This window comes from Hoplias malabaricus, chromosome X1 (genome assembly GCF_029633855.1).
Source record: "Hoplias malabaricus isolate fHopMal1 chromosome X1, fHopMal1.hap1, whole genome shotgun sequence".
NCBI lineage: Eukaryota > Metazoa > Chordata > Actinopteri > Characiformes > Erythrinidae > Hoplias > Hoplias malabaricus.
The window spans coordinates 13,010,957-13,033,942 of NC_089818.1; the positions used below are offsets into that span (position 1 = coordinate 13,010,957).

Genomic DNA, 22,986 nt, shown 5'->3' on the forward strand with positions numbered 1-22,986 from the left:
AGTGTAGCTGTTCACAGAATGAGCAAAAATTTAAAGCAAACAAAACTAAAAACTATATTGTGTATCTTGTAAGCAGTGGAGGGAAGTCAGGACAAACAATAATACCCCCTTTTAGTACTTTTAGTTTTTCTGTGATGTCCAAGAGTACAATTAGTATTTATCTAATTTTCTTTCAGTGATTAATAAAGTAAAGCTAATAAATAAATTAATAGCACTAAAGTAATAATAGTGTTTACCTTGATTTATAGAGAGACATTACTGTGAACCTGTGATAAGTGGGATGTTGGAATTAAAGTGGTGGAAAACACTCTCAATTTGAAACATATACTATGAGAACAGAATGGGGCCCTAGGCGTATCCTTGAGGTACACCACCAATAACAAATGCCATGAAATAAAAAATGTTGCTGACATTAACAGATCATGGTCTTTTTAAGGGACTTTCAAACAGCTTAATTTGCTGTGTTTTATGGAATGCACTGTCAATGATCAAAATAGGCGCAACCAATCTGTGTGAAGTAGGTTAGGCCTATACCGGTTCATATTTAAATGTATGGGCTTTTTCCCCCTTATATTTAGAGCTCTGTAATTTATCCTTTGAGGGTTTCATTTTGTCTAAATATGAAAAAGATTTGTCTGAGTGAAATCAGTTTCACTGCAGAAGAGAAAATATTAGCAAACAAAGTCTAAATCAGACTCAGAAGTTTATTAGAATCTAAGTTTCTAGAAATTAAGAAATTGAGTGTCATGGCCATTCAGCAGAATACATTTATACTGAAAAATCCTATATAATATAAGGCTGACCTATGGTGTGGTCTACAACTAAGACATGATTATCACCAAGCACCACAAAGCGTGCACTCTTATCTGGCATGGTATTGATGGGTCAGAGGTCAATGCTCTTGTAATCATGTGGGACGAGCTGCTGACTGACCTCTCTGGCTCCCAACTACACTTACTAGTAGTAATTTTTGATTGATATAAAAACATTTTAAAAATTTACCAAACCTGAGCTTTTACATTGTTTTATTCAGAAATGATTCAGATGCAGTTTCGGTATTTGGTCTGTATGCTCCAGTCCCAGTAGGTGATCCACCTTCTATATCACTTCATCCTGATCAGGGTTGCCATGGGTCCAATCCCCAGACAACTGTCCATCCCAGGGCATCTTACACACTCACATTCAATCAAACACACGCACCGGTGGACAGTTTCACATGCTCACCCAGTCAGTCACACACACCTGTGGAGGTTATTGCTGTTTACTGAGTTTTAACAATAATGCATTTTCCATAATATGTCAGTGATACAGTGATCCTGCTATCATTATACTCCTTAGGATTTTGTGTGTTGTGAAGGCAATGTTACATTTTCAAAATACACAAAAAAAATTAAAATAAAAAACAGACAGTGGTGAAGCATAATAAAATGTGCCTTGCAGAAAGCCCTTGTTTTGTAGCAGTAATGTGAGAGGGAAGGCACTGAGCCAGCCTTAATGACAGGAACACAGATAACAGGAGTGGGGAAATTTTGGTATTTCTGCTCCACCTGTCCAAGAGGCCAGTCTAGCATTGCCTCATCTCTGTCACACTGCCGAGATCTTGGCTTTGGCCTTGGAAACTAGTTCTGGGGTCTAATTTCAGATGAGAAATCACTGGAATGTGAAGGACAACTCACTCAGAAAGTTTCTATAAGTCATTATGTATGTGTGTGTGTGTCTCTGGGTTTTCACCACTTCAGCAGTGACACAGATATAGATTTCAGGTTTCTGAGTGATTTGATTACTTTGTAGCGTACTTTCAGCTTCAGGGTTGCCTAATATTGACTGTGTACACACACCTGGGTCCGGCCACTGTGTACCCCCACTCCCCACCCCCACACCACACACGCACGTTTTACTCCAAAATCCCCAGAAACTGCAATCAGCCTCCTTTTCTCTGACAACAGAACATTTAATACAGATCTGTCAGATTAATGTGGATTGTTCATGACTGGGATTAAGAATGAGAGTGGATATCCTGAATCGTCTAATGCATTAAATTGTCATCATTCAAACATGTTATCAGATCATTATTATATACTTATGCCCTTTTAAATAGTGTGTAGTTTAGTAAAACCTGTGGATAAACCCAAAAGAAAGGATTTGAGCAGCCCTAGTCAAAAGACATAAGTGGTGAAAATTTGATTGTATATGAATGTAAATTAAATGTCCTGTTAAATTCACCAATGTAAATGTCAAAAATAAAACAAAAGTTCTGAAAGAGGTCACTAACCTCTGTGGCATACTACTGGGCAGGAATCAGTTAATTATAATATTTTAGATTTTGAAATTTATCATCAGTATAATCCAGTCCTCTGTGTGGATGCATGTCATGAGTTTACAAAGGAAAATGGAATTTGGGAATTTCCAGAAGCCCATTCATTCCCCCTACCTTTTTTCAGGTTAAACCCATCCCCACTGAGACTGCTGAGACTATCGAGACTATCCACCAAGTATTAAAGCCCCGCCCCTTTTATTTCTGACTCCGCCCTCTCATGTTCTGGGGCCTTTAAAAACAACCTGAGCATTTGTGGTAGTCTGGAGCTGCTGCTGAAGCCCCTGGACCCAGCATGAATATCATCATCATCCTCTCCACCTTCATATGCCTCGGTAATATATTACAGCAGCTAAGAGCCTTTTGAAATCTTTCTTCTTTTTCTCTTTAACATATTTTAATGTATAAATGCAGTGCATGTTTCCCTGCCAGCAGGCTCTTGGTTAAAGGAAGAATTCTAACACAATGTAAACTGCAGCATTCACAAATTATGTTAAATAAATAAATTGATGTATACATTTCGATTAGATCAATTTAATGCAGTGTACAAGACGAATTATAGTGGACTAGAACAAACAACACTCTGGATTCTATAATCGGCAGCAGTTAGGTCCAGGTGGCTGTTCTTGAAAGGCTTCCTGGACCTCAAAGCTTCTATCTATAGATTTACACGTTTTAGGTTATTGGCCCAGAAATGATTCAGATGCAGTTTTGGTATTTGGTCAGTGTGCTCCAGTCCCAGTTGTGAGTGGGTTGTGTGTGTTGTTTCTAGCATTCTCGCAGGATCCTCCAGCTGAACCAAAGATCAGATGGTGTTTAAAATCAGACCAGGAGCTGCGCAAGTGCACTGACCTGTTTGCAAAAGACTTCACGTGCGTCAAACGCGATGGATCTGAGGAGTGCATCAAAGCCATCAAGGTAAAATATCATTGGCCTTTAGAGACAAACATGTTTACTTTCAAAATGTATGTGTGCATCTTATAATTGATATGTTTCCAATTATATGTTTATATATTTATGACCCTCACTTTGTAAATATAAACACTGAACTGTTTTTCTGAGACATCAGAATGTTGAATTTGTGATTCTCAATAGAGTAATCAATGATATTCCTACAGGAATCAGATATAATGAAAAAATCCATTAAGTAATATATCACCCATACATCTAGATTAAATTAACTCATAGTTTAAGATTTGATCCCAATGTGCTTTATTCACTGCCTGTTCCTGTTCCTTTAGGAGACAGGTGTAAATGAACCCTGTTAAGTGCAGGCTTATACATTCCTTACAACATCAGTGTGAGTCTGGGACTAAACTGCTGTAGGCTAAAGAACTTTTAGTGATATCACAGAAAAAGAATTGCTTTGGATTTCGTAGCTGAATTGCTCAGACTGTGTGATGAATGGCATGTTCCTAAAACTTGAATAAGTCTAACAAATACGTAAATATTTAAACTGCATTTGTGTATAAAGGGGGCTCTATAATTTAACTTTCTGTGCCTTGTATTTTTCAGGATGGTGAAGCAGATGCCATCACTCTGGACGGAGGAGACATCTATAAAGCCGGTCTCACCAATTACGACCTTCATCCCATTATGGCAGAAGATTATGGCACGGGTGATCAACCTTAAAAATCAATAAAATCTACCTTAAATAACATTTTAAAATCTCTGGAGCTGACTTGAATCTACAGCATGTGTAGTGTTTACAGTCTGACAGTAACAACTGTGGAGAGATCATAATCCAGTATGAGTCTGCAGTTTGACTGTAGTCTGTGGACCTTATGAACATATGAAGATAATTTTTCCTGAATCAGCTCCCACACCTCTCACTGCATGATCACCACAGGGAAAACTAATCAATCTCTATCTTATCTGTACCTGGTTTCAGACGATTCTGAAACCTGTTACTATGCGGTGGCTGTGGTAAAGAAGGGCTCTGATATTAAGTTCAGCGAGCTCAAAGGCAAGAAGTCCTGCCACACGGGGCTGGGGAAGTCCGCCGGCTGGAACATCCCCATCGGGACCCTCATCGCCCGAAATCTGATAAAGTGGGAGGGCATTGAGGACAAGCCTGTGGAGGAAGGTGAGCTTCTCAACAACATGGTTCCTGATCTGTTAGTATAGTAACTGCATAATTAATTATAGATACTGAATAATGTACGTATTATAAAAATGTATATAAGTAATTTAACAGACTGAATAATTATTTGTAACTTCTAAACAATTTTTTTGAAAATTTATATTGGTTAATTAATATTTCTTTATAGATACTGAATCATTTATAATACACACTGAATATTAAAAAGGTAAATAAATAACTAAAGTACTTAATAGAGAAGGATTTTAATCATAATAGTTCTGGACTGAATGATTTATAGCATTTATATAGTTGAGTATTTAGAATTCTGTGTTATTTCACAGCAGAACATTGGTTCAGATTGTCCTAGCATACAACTCAACACTTACAGGTGCTAAGTGTTAGAATATCATGAAATTAGAATATCATGAATAAGTTGATTTATTTCAGTAACTGACAACTAATGAAAACCCCATATTCAGTATCTCAGAAAATTAGAATATTGTGAAAAGTTTATTGAAAACACCTGGTGCCACACTCTAATCTGCTAATTAACTCAAAACACCTGCTAAGGCTTTAAATGGTCTTTCAGTCTAGTTCTCTAAAGGGGCTGGCTGTTCACAGAGCTGTGTCCAAGTGCATTAATAGAGAGGCGAAGGGAAAGAAAAGATGTGGTAGAAAAAAGTGTACAAGCAATAGGGATAACCTCACCCTGGAGAGGACTGTGAAACAAACCCCATTCAAAAATGTGAGGGAGATTCACAAAGACAGTGTAAAGTTTCCACAGTCAGTGATGGTTTGGAGTGCCATGTCATCTGCTGGTGTTGGTCCACTGTGTTTTCTGAGGTCCAAGGTCAAAGCAGCCGTCTACCAGGAAGTTTAAGAGCACTTCATGCTTCCTGCTGCTGACCAACTTTATGGAGATGCAGATTTCATTTTCCAACAGAACTTGGCACCTGCACACAGTGACAAAGTTACCAGTACCTGGTTTAAGGACCATGGTATCCCTGTTCTTAATTGGCCAGCAAACTCGCCTGACCTTCACACCATAGAAAATCTATGGGGTTTTGTGAAGGGGAAGATGCAATACGCCAGACTCAACAATGCAGAAGAGCTGAAAGCAACCTGGGCTCTCATATAACACCTGAGCAGTGCCACAGACTGATTGACTCCATGCCACGCCCCATTGCTGCACTAATTCAGGCAAAAGGAGCACCCAACTAAGTATTGAGTGCTGTACATGTTCACACTTTTAATTTGGCCAGCATTTCTAAAAATACTTTTTTTTTTTTTATTGGATTTAAGTAATATTTTCTGAGACACTGAATTTGGGATTTTCATTAGTTGTCAGTTATAATCATCAAATTAAAAGAAATAAACACTTGAAATATATCAGTCTGTGTGTAATTATATAATATACAAGTTACTATGCAAGTTTCACTTTCTGAATGGAATTACTGAAATAAATCAACTTTTTCATGATATTCTAATTTTATGACCAGCGCCTGTATATGATTTTATAAGTTAACGTGTTTTTATTTTATTATTTTGTGAGTTATACAGGACTGTTTTATTGGAAAGCTGTTGTTTTTCTTGGCATAGCCATCTGTATAGACTAGTGTGATTTATGTTATCACAAAAGGATTGTCTTGCTAATCTTTGCTCTCTAGCAGCTCAACACAGACCTACTGGGGAAATGCTTTAACTGTATTGTCCTGCAGAGTGGCCCATGGAGGTCCTGCAGGATGAGGTCAAGCTGGTACAGACTGTAATGTGAGGTGTATTTTTCTGCAGCGGTGAAGGTATATTTCTCATCTAGCTGCGTCCCCGGAGCTACTAAAGGGTCTGAGCTGTGTCAGCTGTGCAAAGGAGACTGCTCCCGCTCTCACAAAGAGCCGTACTACGACTACGACGGAGCTTTCCAGTGAGAACCTCTCTCTATTCTGTGCTGATAATGACAGGACCTTTCACTCCAGAGGACACGTTTCATGAGTGTACATGTTCCCACAGGTGTTTGAAAGAAAAAGGAGATGTCGCTTTTGTGAAGCACCTTACTGTCCCAGGTGAGATCTGTAAGAGTTTGTTTGCCAGAGGAAGCAGAAATAATGATCATCATAATAAAATATAGTTTAATATAGCATATATTTCAACAAACATTCTTAAAGGTTGTTACAGAGAATTTAGAAACCATACCAAAAAGATTTCAAATGATCCCGGTGTCTGTGTTTACACCACTGTTTGATTGTTTACTTATGTAACCTCCAATGTAAACATGGTAAATTTCTTCTCTGGATGTTTTCAGCTGCTGAGAAGGACCAGTATGAGCTCCTGTGTCTAGATGACACCAGGAAGAGTATCGATGAGTTCAAAACCTGCCACTTGGCCAGAGTCCCTGCTCACGCTGTGGTCAGCAGAAAAGACCCGGAGCTGACCAAACGCATCACTACACTTCTACTTAAATACATGACAGAACTGCCGAATATGTTCAGCTCTGACTCTTACTCGGCCAAAAACCTCATGTTCAAAGACTCCGCCAAAAAACTTGTGCCACTTCCCGAGACCACCGACTCCTTCTTGTACCTCGGAGCTGAATACATGTCCACCATCCGCTCTCTGAAGAAAGGTCAGCTCCAAACACTGGTTTTACATTCACAAGAGAAGGAATCTTAATTTTCAGTGGAAGTCAATGTAAAAAGAGTTTATTCAGAATAATTTTGGAGCATTTTTATTGGTCAATTCATTATGAAATTTTCATACACCACAAGAACAGGGTGAAACAGGGCTAAAAAGTATGCAGAGCAGCAGATGGACTACAGTCTGCAATTATAGAACTACAAAGTGCTTCTTAATGTCATCAATGTACAAAGAAAACCATGTATCTCCATGTTTGTGGATGTTTAATTAGTGTGCTTTGCGCTGGTAAAAGTGGATTAGACAAAGCAGTGTTGCTGAAGTTTATAAACACTCAAAATCTGCTCACTGTCCACTCTATTAGACATCCACCTTGTAGATGTCAAGTCATAAGCAGTAGCTCATCTGTTTCTGCACAGTATGTGTTAGTTATTCTGTAGTCTTTCATCTTATAGTTACTAAAGTCACCATACCCAATGCCAACATTCGGCTAAATTGGTATAAACTTGCCCAACTCTGGACAGTGGAGTCCTCTGTGTGATGGGGCCTTAAATTATCAGTGACATCACTAATGCCTTTTTGGCAAAATGCAATCAAATTCTCACAGCAATATTCCCAGAAGAGTAGAGACTGTTACAGCAGTAAAGTGACAAACTCCTGATTAACGCCGCTCAGTTTAGTCTGTTGTTCGGGTTTTTAACAGATCTGCTCTTGTTTCTCAGAGCTGACCACTGACAGCACCTCTCGAGCCATCAAATGGTGTGCCGTGGGTCACGCTGAAACAGCCAAGTGTGACATCTGGACGGTCAACAGTGTGGATGACGGTGGAAATGCACGTGTTGAGTGCCAGAATGGACAGAGTGTGGATGAGTGCATCAGAAAAATTATGGTAATGTTTCACCTCATGAGAACAGATATGAGCCCTTTACTGTTTATTATTAATAATTTTAATAGTTTTCTGCCAATTTTTGGGCCAAAAATTATTTTGTGCTACCAATTCAACCACACTGCCACAATCACCTGGAAGACTATAGCAACCATCAAAAAAACTATACCAGTCACCGAGCAATTGCCTAGCAAACATCTAACAACATGGTAGCAAGCATCTTAAATACTACAGCAGCCACCAAGCAAGACCATAGCAACGACCTAGAGGTTCAGAGCAACCACCTAGAGCATTATAGCATCCACTTAGCCACACCATAGCAGCAACTTAGGAGAGTTCAATTTCAAAGCCTTCCCGGTCACAAATAATGATAATGTGCATTTATTTGTCATTGTACAACGTACAACGAAATGTGTCTTCCACATTTAAACCATCTGTGGCAGTGAATGTACACATGCACCAGTGCGCTAGGGTCTGTGAAGAAACACTCTGAGTGGCGGGCAGCCATCCCCGGCGCCAAGGGAGCATTTAGAGGTTCAGTGCCTTTCTCAAAAGCACTGCAACTATGATGTCCCTTCCGGTCCTGTGGTTTGAACCAGCAACCTCCTGGTCCAAGCCCAGTCCTTCAACCATTAGGCCAAGGCTGCCCCCCCCCCCCCTTTGTACATCACAGGAGAAATACCTATATATTATTAGTTATTATTTATTGTGTGGTAATCGTTGGAGCCTCTGGTTGCATTGGAAAAAGTATTACCCTTTCCAATATGCCAATAATCATATCTCTCTCTCTCTCTCTCTGTCCCCCCTCTCTTTTTCTCTCAGCGTAAAGAGGCAGACGCCATGGCCATTGACGGAGGGCAGGTTTATTCTGCAGGGAAATGTGGCCTGGTGCCAGCCATGGTTGAGCAGTATGATGAATGTGAGGAATATTCCACAGTGGCTAGAAACGTGATCATTTGTGTTTGAATTGTCTTGGACATGATGACTGACATTTCCTTCTTATTCTTCTCTTTCTACAGCCAAGTGTACTTCTGGAGAAGGTGAGTGCAGCATGCTCATGGCTTTAACTTCTCTCTATGGTCCCTCAGGCATCATCCCAGCCAGAACACATGGCTAGAACATGGGCTAGCTGGGTCAGAGAAGGCCATGGGCTCTGGGTGGGTTGGTAAATGGGCTGTTAGAGTGACCCAGGTTAGGTCCCATAAACAGCATACACAGATTTTTAAGATAAGATTAAGGCCTAGGAATCATGTTTAAAAAAAAAACAGATTAATAGAGCTGGATTTTAACCCAATAATTGGATTAATATGTGTTCCCTTGCCCTGATTTCTTTTGTTCTGCATGTGTACTCATACCTAGCCTAGTGTAGTGCCATTCTCCAGATGGTGCAGGTCTCTGACTGTAAACTGAGCTGCACACATGGGTGTATTGGCTTGGTTTTGATTGACGATGCATGAAAGTTGTGGAAAGCTGTGTGTGCTTAATGGTTAACAGAACTGATTAATCATTTGGTCTGTCCTCAGAAACCCCAACTTACTACGTGGTGGCAGTGGTGCGTAAAGGCTCTGGAGTGACATGGGAAACTCTGAAAGGTAAAAAGTCGTGCCACACGGGTGTGGGACGCACAGCCGGCTGGAATGTCCCATTGGGCATCATTCACAAGGAAAAAGGAGAGTGCGACTTCTGTAAGTTTCACACACTTTCTCTTGAGTTACTCATAATTTTATCTTTATGGACTGTGAGGACCTTGTATTTTTGTATATACAATCTCGGAAAAAAACAGTACTGTGCAGGTACATTATTGTCACTAAAGGTACCTTTAAAGGTACAGCAGTGGTGTTAAAGTCCTGTTGTGTTCCCTAAAGATTCATTACATTCTCTTCTCCAGAAAGAGAGGGGTACATCTGTAATCTAAATCCTGGAGATAAAATGTGGCGAATGAAATCAACACAACTTTAAAATCTACAGTTAATATAGAATATGATACAATTATGTAATCAGATTTCTGCAGTTATGTGATTATTCATGTGTTCATGTAAACAGTACAGTCAGATTTCTGAGAGTAAGCTCATGTTTACTCATATCCCAATGTTCCATCACAGAGAGTGTAGCTAAAGAGAGTGTAGTTGCTCTAACAGTATTTTAATTAGTAGTAGACCATTTCTATTGGTCTGTGTGTAATGAGCATAAATGGCAATAAGTTTTTGATCTGACAGTGTCAAGTTTCTTGATTTCAATATGTAAAACCTTCTCACATATAAAATATAAAGTAATCCAAAAGCAAATAAAATGAATTGCCAAGTTAACCTACATTCAGTTTACATGTATACTGCTTATACAGTATCTGATGGCTTTTATTTTGTATTTCTGAAACTCTCCACTCTTCCACAGTGAAATTCTTCAGTCAGAGCTGCGCTCCTGGAGCTGACCCCAAGTCCAATCTCTGTGCTCTGTGTGCGGGAAGTGGCAAAGGCGTTGGCAGTGAAGAAGTTAAATGCAAAGCCACTGCAGAGGAGCTTTACTACGGATATGCTGGAGCCTTCCGGTATGAATTACAGTTAATGTCCCAGTATGTATACAAAAATATTTAAAATCGGTGAATACAGCTCTGGAGAGATTGAGCTTCATCCAGTACATTTAGAAATAAGAGCAGTGAGTAGAAAAAGAGAACCAAGCGAAAACGTGCTTAAAAGCAGAGCTTCTGCTCCTCGCTCCTCACTGCTGTGCGCTCGGGGTCGGGGTGACCTGCGAGTGGCTCATTATCATTTAAAGGAACAGGCGCTGAAAGCAGTCATTCTGAACAGGGCTGTTCTCATCTTGTGTTGTGTGTCTGAATCTTGTGTCCGATTTAATGGTTTAGAGTTTGAGTGCCTTTCTCTCTTTTTCCAGTTGTCTGGCCGAGGGTGGTGGTGAAGTGGCCTTTGTTAAGCACAGTACAGTGGAGGAAAATACAGATGGTAAATCTGTGGCATTATTAAATCCTGTTTACCATTTTTATGACTGTCTGGTCTATTGTATGTAATGCATTGTATTCAAATGTTAATCTGCACTACACTGCAAAATAATATAATAAGTGTCATTATTTTAAATCTGTTAATCAGTATTTCTCATTTTTGTCATTTATGAGAGAGTTATAGCATATAATATTATTGTTTGTTTTTTCCAGTGGCAGAAACTTTGACTTGTATTTGCTAGTGACATATAAGACCATTTTTCTTAATATAAAATTATCTTAAAATAATGGAAAATATCTAGAAATAAGTTAATAATCTTATAATGTTATTTCTCCTAATCTCAGAATGAAGAATTTTAGAGATATTGACCAGATTTAAGTTGTTTTAACTGAATGAGAGGTCCTGTTTTCAGTGTAGTCACAGATTTCATTTTGTTTTGTCCTAAAAGCTAAAAGAGCCCTTGTGTCTCTTGCTCTGTTTGTAGGTAAAGGTCCACAGTGGGCATCAGGTCTGAAATCCTCAGACTTTGAGCTGATCTGTCCAACGGGCCCTGCTCCTGTTGCTGTTTCAGACTACAAAAACTGTAACTGGGCTGAGGTTCCAGCTCATGCTGTTGTAACTCGTCCAGAGTCTCGCAGTGAAGTAGTGACTGTTCTCAAAGAGCAGCAGGTAAACAGATTGCAAAACAACAAACATAGCCCCCCTGTTGGTAATAGATAACCAAAAAGGAAAATAACACGCTACCCTCTTAAAAAAAATGGACAGCACCCATGTAACCAATGTATGCCTTTGACTCATTTATAATGGGGCAGCACATTGGTGCAACATGTAGTGCCGCTGTCACACAGCTCCAGGGTCCTGGGGTTGTGTGCTTTAGCTCTGGGTGATTCTGTGTGCCTCTGGTTACCTCCCACAGTCCAAAAACACATGTTGGTAGGTGGATTGGTTACTCAACACACCTCCTGGATGTGTTCTTGCCTTCATCCAGTGATTCTGGGTATGCACTGGACCCACCGTCACCCGGAACTGGATAAGCAGTTACAGCCAATGAATGAATTAATAATAACATCAGCATGCTAGAAATGGACAAGCACTGTTAAATTTCTCCTGATGATAGAGGAGTCCCAGTGTGTGCATGTACACAGAGTGAAATAAATCAGAGCAGAATCAGAGTTCTGTGTGTGCTCCATGTCTCCCCTATCATTGTAAAAAATGATGCACAGGCATTCTTTCTTGTTGGAGGCACTGTGTTTTTGTCTGAGTGAGAGTGAGTGGTAATTCAGAGCAGAATTTGGAATGGTCAGAGCATCTGCAAAGGTGTTAAACGTAGATTAGTCATGTTTTTGGTCTCAAAACTGTTATTAAATGCTGACAGAGGGAAATGTTGTGACTTCAGAAATTAACAAGTTCCTGTCTCCTATGGGTTTTAGGTGAAGTTTGGCGGTTCTGATGCTCAGTTTAAGATGTTCCAGTCAGAGGGTGGTAAGAACCTGCTCTTCAAAGACTCCACCAAGTGCCTTCTGGAGGTTTCGAATAAAAAGAGCTACAGAGACTTCCTTGGCACTACCTACTCAGCCATCATGGACTCTCTCCGCCAGTGCTCCAGCAGCATTTCAGGTACGAAATCTCATAGATTTAGTGTTCAAATACAGTACTGTAAAAGCACATGAGAATTTATTTTTAAAAAGCTACTTATCTCAGCAGTGAAAATCTATTTGGTCAAAATAAATAAATAAATAAAAGAATTCAAGTAAATAATCCTCCTAATATTGGAGTAAATCAACCCCCATTATTCCTATGAGTGTGTGTGTGTGGTGTTGGTTTAACCCTTTTCACATCTGTCCTCGTCCAGTATTATTTGAAGTTATCATCTAATCCCTAGTTTTAGCTGTAAATAAATAAATGTGTTAACTCAGATGTTGATTTAACATATACATATGATCAAAGAGAACATCTGGAAACAAACTTTGTTCTTCACATTCACTCACAATACAGCTACAACTTTTTAGAAAATAAAATTTTACTGTAGTTATTAATTTGCATTTATTGTAATTATATATAATTTGTACAAGCACTGTGCTAAACAGATGTTAAATTACTTTAAAATAATATTTATAGTGTTGATATTTTTTAAGACACAGGTACTGCTGAGTACTGTACATCTGTTTCGTCAGTGGCCATTTAATCATGGGTTAGAGGGTGATAAACCCAGCATTGGTCTGTGGAGCAGTGAGTTCTGTGGAGAGATGGAGCCTCATCCAATACTTTTGGTACAAGTTGAAGTGATGTTTGTTATCCAGCTGTTTATGTGGCTGAATGCCATCAAATATTTTAGGCAATGTTCAAATATCTGTTCTAATTCCTTCCCAAAAGAGTAGAAGGAACAGACTTGGACTCTGTGGTCATAAACTGGTCATTAATGAAGGATTATAATTTTTTTTATTATGTATTTTTATTTATTTGGCCTATTTATATCAGTGACTTACAATTTCAGCCATGTCAGAGATATAGGCCAATGTAGTGTTAAGGCTCTTGGAGAGTAGCCGTGTTTTTCGGCTATGCCACACCAACCACTCAAATCAGGCACCAGCAGATGGGCCACAGTCTCTAAGTGTACACCAACAGGGGAGGGGTTTCTGATAAAGTGGCCATTCACCGTATTTGTTCCTAATACACACAGCAAGGCCTTATTTCACTTTCTGTTTATTTTCACAGATCTGGAGAAGGCCTGCACCTTCCACTCATGCCAGCAGAAGGCATAGAGCATCCATACACTTTTGGCAGCACCTTCACACATACACACACCTGTCTGAGCTGATTTTCACCTCTCCTGACTTTACCTGCCTCTCTTTACTTTGACATTACTGGAGACATCACTATGTCCCCAGCCTTCTGTTGTTTTTCTGCAGAGCTGTTTCAAATAAAGATGTTACAAAATACATATTGTGTTCTTTCTTTTATTTCGCTGTGATACTGCTGTGTGCAGCTGATTGTTTTACTTAAGTTTCTTTGACATCCCTGGTGAATAAAATGTTTATAATGGTTATGTGGACATAACCATTATACCATTGAGCTCCATTGAGCTCATATGCATATAAGAATTAGTAGCAAGTGAAAATTCTCAAATAATTTAAAATAAGTCTTTTATTTGGCCTTAATTTGCGATTTATTTATTTTATAAAATTTCATGTTCAAAAATGTAAACAGAATAATTTCCAACCTGAAATTAAACTGAAATTGAGGCCAGACGTTTTTAAGCTATTCAAGCCCATGCTGGTTTCAGTTAGCCTAAAAACACTTCTCTTTAAAGATGTATAGGTTATTTCCAAGATAATAATCCCTTATCAAGTTAAATGTGTCTGAGATGTAACCCTATATCTGCCTTGTAGACATTAGGTTTTAATACATCATCTAGCTGACATGCTATCAAGGTTAAAAACTTGGTTTTCAGAAGAGAGAGCAATAGATACTTGGACTTTATTCAAAGAATCTTGATATTTTAAATATGGTAAAATATACAGGGCCCCCTCCAAGCTGTGTTCCTGCTATTCACTCAGTAATTCTGGGTAGGCTCCTGACCCACTGTGACCCTGAACTGGATAAGCTGTTACAGACAAAGAATGAATGTTATAAATAAACATAATTAATATATTCATCTTTGGTAAAGTGTCCCTGCAGCTTTAGTTGTTTTTTTTATCTTTAAATTGATAAAAATCTTTTAATAAGAACTTTACATTACACATTACATTAATTACCTTTTACCTTAATGTATCTGCAGAGTACTTATTCTTTCAAAAAAAAAAAAAAAAAGAAAGAAAATAATTACTTTTATTTTGCCTCGCAGCCCCTGCATCACGTGACTCTGACGCTGAGGGTTCATTGGTGTTGTGATGTAATTGGTGAATGATAAATTCTGCACCCTCAACCCGGGTCCTTAACAGAGACCCGAAACAGTGCCCGTTCTTATCTACCCATAATTTTTTTTTCATTAATCCAGATTATAGCGGGGTTTTTTTTCTATCTTTAAAACTCTTTTAAAAGACGTTTAGATTCAGCTGCGTCTAAGTCAGATAATTATTTTTACAAAAATTAAATCGTTTAATCGTTTTCCTTATTAATTTAAGTCGAATTATTCAAATGATATTTGACATACTAACTAAATAGCTGCCAGTGAGCTGAATTAATAATAATAATAATAATAATAATAATACATTTATTTAAATAGCACTTGCAGTATCTCAAAGTGGTTCACAACACTGGCTTAATAAAATAATACCAAATACCAAAGCGGAGAGAACAATCCCCGAAAACAAAATCTAAATAAAATACAAACCAAAAAATATATTTTTGTTAAAATATGTAAAATGTTCACATGTACTGAAATGTCAATCCATATTTAAGTCCAATTTTCTCCCCGGTCAGTAGTTGTCACCTGTTCCACGTGGAGAGCTACGAGTCCCTCGGAGAGGCAATAATAAAATGGCATCAGCATCTTACGTATGGGGGACAGTGGCATATGCCATTGACGTAGGCATCTTACATACGGTGACCGTAGCATGTGCCACTTTTTTCTTTTGTGACATTGTAGCCTACTTTTAACAGCACTTGGATGTTTATATATACACATCCATATGCTAGCTAAACGTAGGGGCCTTAAATGCTAGTAAATGGACCTTAAAGCCAAACAAGTGGCATGTTAACATAGCATCCCATAGCTCAATGTTACTGTGTTCATGGACCACTGAACTACAAGCTATAACTACAAGCATGATAAATGTGCGTGTCAGCACATAAACCAAAGAACTAAAATCATTTATAGGTGCCAGTATCTAGGTGGTACATCACATTGGCACAGTTTACAACATATCAGGTACTTGAAAGCTGACATTTCAACCAAGACATTATGACTTTCTGAATTAGCCTCATAACATATCACACGCAACTCTAACCATACATAATCCAGATTTCCCCTAAATATCTTTTATTTGTCAGTTTTATGCAAAGATTGGACACCCCTGAACAAGTTGTCTTATTGATTTCCTAAGTGACAATAAATTTGCCTTTTGTTTAACTGTGACTCAGACCTACTTTTGGTGATGATGACCTCTGAATTTTATAAACTCTTCAAGGAGTCACCCTGATTCCTAAACCAAAAAAAAAAGATCTTCTGTTGCTAGAAAAGTGGCGTCCTATTACTTTGCTGAACAATGATTAGAAAATGATTGCTTCTGTTATAGCTTTGAGATTCAAATCCGGTCTTAATAATATTAATAGTGAATCCCAGAAAGGATTCTTAAAAGAACGCCACATATCAAACAATATCCGGTTAATGTTGGATCTTATTATTGAGAGTTTTTAGTTAATGACCTATATATTCGGTTTTTAGATTTTCATAAAGCTTTTGATACCTTAAATCACAGCTTTATTTTTGATACATTGCAAATTTTCAATTTAGGAAAGACTTCTATTCAAATGGTGAAAACCCTCTATAATGATATCAAGCGGTTCAGTTAAGCTATGTAATGAAATTTTGTATTAAAAAGAGGTATTCGTCAAGGTGGCCTGACAGCCCCAATAGTTGTTAATCTCTACCCTATTCGCTCTAAGTTCTTGCATTATTAATTGAACAAAGCTTCTTTAAGGGAATTCGTATTGGTGACAGAGAGATTAAAATCTTTCAACTAGCTGATGATACAACTTTATTTTTAAATTATACATTTGAAATTGCCAGTACTCTTAAATCTTGCTTATATCTCAATTTAAACAAATGTGAGTGTTTTCTTTAAAGGATAATTACATAAATTTAATTGCTGATATCCCTGTTAAGAAAACTATTTCATATTTAGGAATTGTTATTTCTCTCAATAAGAAAACTAGAAGTGAACAAAACTATTCTGATATTATAAAAAAGATACAAAAAAGATTTAATATTTTGTTAACTAGGGTTCTGTCTATACATGGCAGAGTGCTTCTTAGCAAAGCAGAAGGTCTTTCCAGGGCTGCTTATTTGTTCTCCTCACTAGAGGTCCCTAAATGAACAACTGACCTTCTAGACAGGATGTTGTTCAATTTCATATGAAAAAATAGAGCACATCTAATCAAAAAATATGATGAAAAACTGTCATATGGAGGTCTTAATGTGACTGATTTTACAACTATTAACCAAATCAAAATTAACTGGATTGAAATTTGCTTAAAGAATCCCTTATGTACTTGGTATATTATTCCTAATCTAATGTTTAATAAGATTGGTGGTCTTCATTTATTATTCAAATGTCCCTACTAAATCTCCAAACTCACAGTTAAAATTTCTGCATTTCACAAACAATCTCTGTTGAATTGACCATTAATTTATAAACATAATTTCCCCCCTCATGGTTTTTTTATTATGGAACAATGAATATATATCTTATCTATAAATTTTAATATTCATATAGAAGGGATTAATATAATGGATAAAAAAATGTAATAACCGGTGTATCAAAAATCTCCTGGTTCTCTTTAATAAATTTGGTATAAAATCAACAGAAATGTGATCATTGAAGAGCATTTATTTTGAAATGTCTTGATATCTTGATGACTTGTGGCTTTTCTTTTGAAATCAGTTCTCCTACATGGTCTTACCCTAACGTTTAGGTAAGATGTCGTTGTCACTGTCACCCGAGCGTAAGATGCCAATACCTTTCCATGTTAATACCTCGACTGGTCCCTGAGTCAGCTATGAGAGCCACCAATTTGTTAGGGTGAATGCAAGTGTGCATCCTCCGAGCCACGTGATTACAGCCACCACCTCTTTTCAAACTGCTGGTAACACAGCACAACATACTTGCAGGAGAATCCAAATTATCCAAATATGTCACAGAACCCAACAGATGTGAGTAACATTAAAGATACTTTTTACTAAGCTTCTGGCCTTGGACAGTGGCATCACCAGAAATCAAATTGGCAATCTTCGGATGATAAGTCCTTCACGTGTAGTAAAATAATGCTGTTACAGATAGACTTGACTACAGAACCGGGAAATTTAGTTGGTCTACATTTAATAATCTTAAGACATGAGGTACATGTGTGCTAATCATGGCTTACCGGACAATACAAGTAAATTGAAATGCATTCTAAGCTCAACAATGTAATGATGGTGAGACAGGTGTAATATGCTCTCTCTTTTTTGGATTTGTTAGCAGCTACAGTATTCTAAACTGCATATTCTATTATGGGTTTTTCGACAGTGATATCAGCAGTGTGTTGCAGCAGTCTAAATGAGAAGACAAGCGCTTCTAAACACATGTAAGCACATGTAAAATTGAAAGGGTATCATAATTCCACATTTATTTATTTATTTATAAATGGGAAGGAAGTGGAGTGTGTGGACAACATTAAGTACCTGGGACTCCACATCACAGCTGACCCCACCTGGGCTCTGAACACCTCCGACCTTGTGAAAAGAGCCCAGCAAAGACTCAGGCCATACCCCGCGCATCTACTAGTGAACTTTTAAAAAAGCACAATTGACAGCATCTGACATCATGGCTGTTTGGTATGCCAGCTGTACAGTAAAGGGCAGGAAGGACCTGGCCCAGTTGGTGAAAGCTGCACAGAGGATCACATGATTGCTTCCAGACCTAGACTCAGTGTATGCTAGCTGCATCCAGAAGAAAGCCAGCAACATTACCAAAGACCCCACGCACCCAGGACACAGACGTCTTCAGGGCTGAGATACAGGACAGTAAAAGCTCATACTAGCCCTCTGAGGAACAGTTTTTTCCCTGAATTGTGGCATCCATCACTCCCTTGGTACACCCCTACCCAAACCCTTAAGGACCTATGCAGCAGTCATAATGCTGCTAACATTGAACGGAATGTTTTAAGCCAGTGTATTGTTAAGTCTTTGAATGGAGAAGTACTATACAGAATTTCACTGTACTGTGTATACTGATAAATACAGCTTATTTTATTCTATTTATTTTTTGGGGGCAGGGGCTCTGATATTGATTTAATAACTCAAATATAATTTCTGTCCACTTTTATTATTTCAATGTAATAATATTTGTTTGATGATAGCAGCCTTTACAGTTCCTTTAAACTTCAGTAAACCGCTATGCTGTGTTTTATATTTCTTGACTGCCTTATGAAACTGTAGTTTATGAAAGTGGGACACCACAGCAATGACCCAAAACACCTTAACAACACAGCTTTGCCCAACTATCTCAAATACTAGCAACCACAATAGCAACAACTAAAAAAAGTTTAAATAAACTTTCAGGGATAACATAACAACTACTTAGGATCACCATAGCAAAACTATAGCACCCACTCAGAAATACCCTTGTAACCACCTAAAATATTATACCAACCACCATAGTAACCAACATAGCAACCACCCTATCTACGTTAGTATCTACTGAGCAAATAATGTTCACCCTAATGACCAAGCAGTAGCAGTTCACCATTTGCCAGGAATGTTCTAGCAACATGCTATCTTCAGAAAAGAACGTTTCTGGTTTTATTTGATGTCTAAATTCTGTGAAATTAGATCAGGCAGTTCCTAAGCCTCCTGAGAAGGTCCTGAGTTGGTGCAGATTTTGGCGGCTGCGGTGTTTTTGTGTGCCGCGGGAGTGCGCTGTGTAGCGGGTGTCGCTCTGCGGCGCAGCACCGAGAAACGCCGCTCCACGAATAAAAACTACACACAGCTAAAACCGGTAAAGAAATCCGACTCCATCCGCGCCTTTAATATGGATCCGCAGTGCCGGGCCTCTATGTGTAGACCCGCACGGAGAGAGTGAACCCTCTCACGGTTGTATTTAATCACTTTCACCGCGGAAAAAACACTTTTAAAGCCTCGGATGGAGGCGATCATAGAGACGAAGTGACCGCAGTTCTTAGCGCCTCGACCCGCCCGCTGTCATCGGGAAACGGAGACTTTCAGATTAAAGGGAAACTTTAACAAATATATTATTTTAAACACACGGCTTTCTCGGTCTGAAGCGTCTACGAGTGTCCACAACTCAGAGAGGTGAGTAATCTTAATCCCAAACGCTAAGCTCCTTCTCTATCACCATGAGGACCAGGCCTGATCAGTGTGTCTCAGGCAATCAATCAGTCTGATCAGAATCGGGATCGATATCCCCTTAGACACCACACTCTTCTGCTTGAGCTGGAATGTGGAGGTTGTATACTGTGTGTTTATCCTGATTAAACTGGTAGTTTGGGGGCTTTTCGTCTCTCTGTGGCTCGGTGTCCACGTCCTTGAGGCTTTAACTCTATTCTAACTGTTTTTTTTTTGTTGTTTATTTATTTATTACAGCGCTTTTCTTTGTTCTGTTTTAGTATTTGTTATATAGGCGAGCCATTGCTTGCTGTTAAAATGTGTAGGTTAGGGGTTGAAGAAGCTCCACATATGGCTTTTACAAACATTTACAGATCTATTAACTTATTAATGATTAACTTTGGCTAAAGCGTTCACTGAATTTAATACAGGAGCAACGTTTGCTTCTAAACTGGTTTCTCTTATGCGGTTAAATTCTTTAAACCTGAGTTTTAAAGGCTTTAATATATTGGCCAGAGCTTTCCAGCCATCAAAAAGTGCCTTTCAAGCTGAAAGTGGAATAATAACATACATTTTAAACTGCTCAAATTAATGTAAGGGAAAATATGACTGTTTCTGCCTGTGATTGTGTTGTTTGTTTTACTTGAGCTCTAATGCTGGTTTTTAAATGTACTGTAACCTGAGGTGTTCAGGCCTGGTCCGCAGGCCTCATATTAACTATTAGAAGTCACTATTTGATTAAATGTTTTGTTAAACTTTGCCCTCTTGATTAAATCCGTCCACTGCCGTTTTAAATAAGAGACATTTACTTTTTAAAACGAGATATTTTTGTTTATGGAATTTAAACAATTTGAGGATGAAGTTGGTTTTTCCGAAGGGTCCTTGCTCTAACTATCCAGTCCACCTTAAAAGTCGCCGGAGTTTGCGCATATTCACTGCTAGATTTAAGGTGGACCGTCGAGTTCACGGCTGCCATATGGCAGCTAGCCGCCGAAGCTAGCAGCCAAGTGAGTGAGGGCGAGTGTGCGCTTTAAAGGAGAAGTGCACCCAAATTTTCAAACATTTACAATTTTACGTTGTAACCCGTAATTGTTTTGGTGCCTTACGGTGCACAACTGGATATACGATGCTTATGTAGCTCAGTAATGAAACCTTTTACACCAAAACATTGATGCCTAAATCGCACGTTACATAAAGTTTAAATATAATTGTTTGGTGAGCAGCTCCTTTGGAGTGGCTTGTTCGGCTTCTCCCATTTTTATCAGTCTACTAGTTTATTCATTTTTAATCTTTCAGTGGCATCTTCCTGTTTCTTTGCGTTATTAAACATTGCTCTATTGTCAGAATACATTTTAGATTTAAGTCTCTAATTTCATATATATAAATAAAACATTTTTAAAACTCTTGGTTTTGTATTAAAGAAGGCCTGGCTTCTGAGCTTTTGATAATTTTAGGTTCAACTTAAATCTTTTACTATATATATTTTTTAATTAATTAATTTATTATTATTTTTTTTTAAATCATCACATTTAGGCCTACCTTTGTGCTCTGAATTGTTGAGTAAGTCTTGGGCACAAAAAATCCTCCAAACACAATGGTGTTTGGCTCATCTGTGTTGATGATGATGAGCAGCTTTAGAACTGACTCATCGTGGTCAGAAATATCTGCTGAAGAAATGGAATACTGTATTTAATTACAAACAATACTGACTTTTCTTTACATTTGACATGTTTAATGTGGATCTCCATATTTTATCTTGAGTTAATTTTTCTGACAATTTAAAAAGAACCTATTTTTACTTTCATCAATTGAACAGTTATGGGTCTTAATGACACGTCTGTGAAGTCCTGAAGTCAAAATACCACAAGGATAAAACACAGCAGCGTTCTCCCCGTCTAAACAACCCTGTTCAGAATGGTTCTTTAAATGATGATCCACTCGCTGTTCACAGTGAGAAAATGAGGAGCAGAAGCTCTGGTTTTTAATCATTCGATTGGTTCTCTATTCTCGTTTTCTGTTTTACTCAGTGCTCATATTTCTCTGCGCTCATTGTCTGTTTTTCTGTGTTTAACCTTGTTTGTGCTCTAGTGCTGTGATTGGACAGACTCAGACGAGGTTTGGCGGGCTCGTTTTATCTCATTTTTTTTCTGATTCGGGCAACGCACTGAAAACTGACTGTACATATATTTAAAATATATATCATTGATTTAACTTGTCATGCCAGCTCTGTGCAGTTTGATGATTATCTGAATTGCTTTGAGCTGTATTTGAATGAGTGCACTACACTTTACAATCGCAGACTCTGTCCAGATTTACACTAGATTTTGGAACCTTTTGGTCAGAATTGGATGGCATTCAGCTTCTTAAACATCACAACAGTCAGGAGCTGATTATGGAGGATAAATTCTTCTCCAGAAACAGCACTCCAACTCATCCCAGAAGTATTAGATGGAGCTCTGTCACTCCAGAGAACACAGTTTCACTACTTCACAGCTCAGTGCTATGGGACCCCACTAGCCACTGCTTGTCACTGAGCATCAGGACCATTCTTGAAGGATAATTTTTGTTGCCAAAATGTAGTTAAATTGTTGGAATTCCTTTTGAATCTTGATCGAAACTGAGCAGGAGATGTTTTTCTCCACTGCTTCTCCTCTTCTTTCTCCTTTCATTCAGGAGGGCCTTTGTCTCATCTTCAGAGTCTTCATTAGCCATCTGTTGGGATCTGAGAGCTCAGAGTGGAGAGGGAGATCTTTTCTTTTGTGTTTAGGGTCATGAGGGTCAGACAGTTCTTGACTCCATAACCTTTCACTCTCAGATAAACAAATAAACACAGATACAGCTGCTGTCTCTGTTGTCGGAACTGGACTTTACGGCAGTAATATCACCTCACACTATTGAGAGAGGTTGGTCTATATCATAATATTGTGACATACGTGCGGTGGTGTGAAAGCCCCCTCGTTTGAGTCTGTCCAATCACAGCGTTGGACCCACGTTGGACCCTACTCAGCAAAACGGACACAGAGCACTGAAAGAAAATGGAGATGAAGAACCTAGCGAAAACAGCTAAAAACCAGA

The 22,986-nt window shown here is 38.4% G+C and overlaps 3 protein-coding genes across 8 annotated transcripts in view; all 3 read left to right on the top strand.

Annotated features, from left to right (window-relative positions):
- Positions 1-2,575, top strand: part of LOC136675792 (UBX domain-containing protein 7-like) — a 20,070-nt gene extending 17,495 nt beyond the window's left edge. For all 3 annotated transcript variants that reach the window (XM_066652541.1, XM_066652542.1, XM_066652543.1), the window contains exon 12: positions 2,442-2,575. The gene's annotated coding sequence lies outside the window, so the exon portion shown is untranslated. The remainder of the gene's footprint in view (positions 1-2,441) is intronic.
- On the top strand, positions 2,495-13,804 carry LOC136675790 (serotransferrin-1-like). Its single transcript, XM_066652540.1, has 16 exons — positions 2,495-2,649; positions 3,087-3,232; positions 3,830-3,932; positions 4,206-4,400; positions 6,189-6,318; positions 6,405-6,457; positions 6,697-7,017; positions 7,748-7,914; positions 8,734-8,830; positions 8,931-8,951; positions 9,435-9,596; positions 10,303-10,456; positions 10,801-10,868; positions 11,350-11,534; positions 12,296-12,482; positions 13,581-13,804. Exons 1-16 carry the CDS (start codon positions 2,610-2,612, stop codon positions 13,625-13,627), a joined length of 2,076 nt encoding a protein of 691 aa, XP_066508637.1. The 5' UTR covers positions 2,495-2,609; the 3' UTR covers positions 13,628-13,804.
- A 5,645-nt stretch (positions 13,805-19,449) lies between these two features.
- The window catches only part of LOC136675508 (eukaryotic translation initiation factor 4 gamma 1-like), a 34,076-nt gene continuing 30,539 nt past the window's right edge, over positions 19,450-22,986 (top strand). For all 4 annotated transcript variants that reach the window (XM_066652062.1, XM_066652063.1, XM_066652065.1 and 1 more), the window contains exon 1: positions 19,450-19,878. The gene's annotated coding sequence lies outside the window, so the exon portion shown is untranslated. The remainder of the gene's footprint in view (positions 19,879-22,986) is intronic.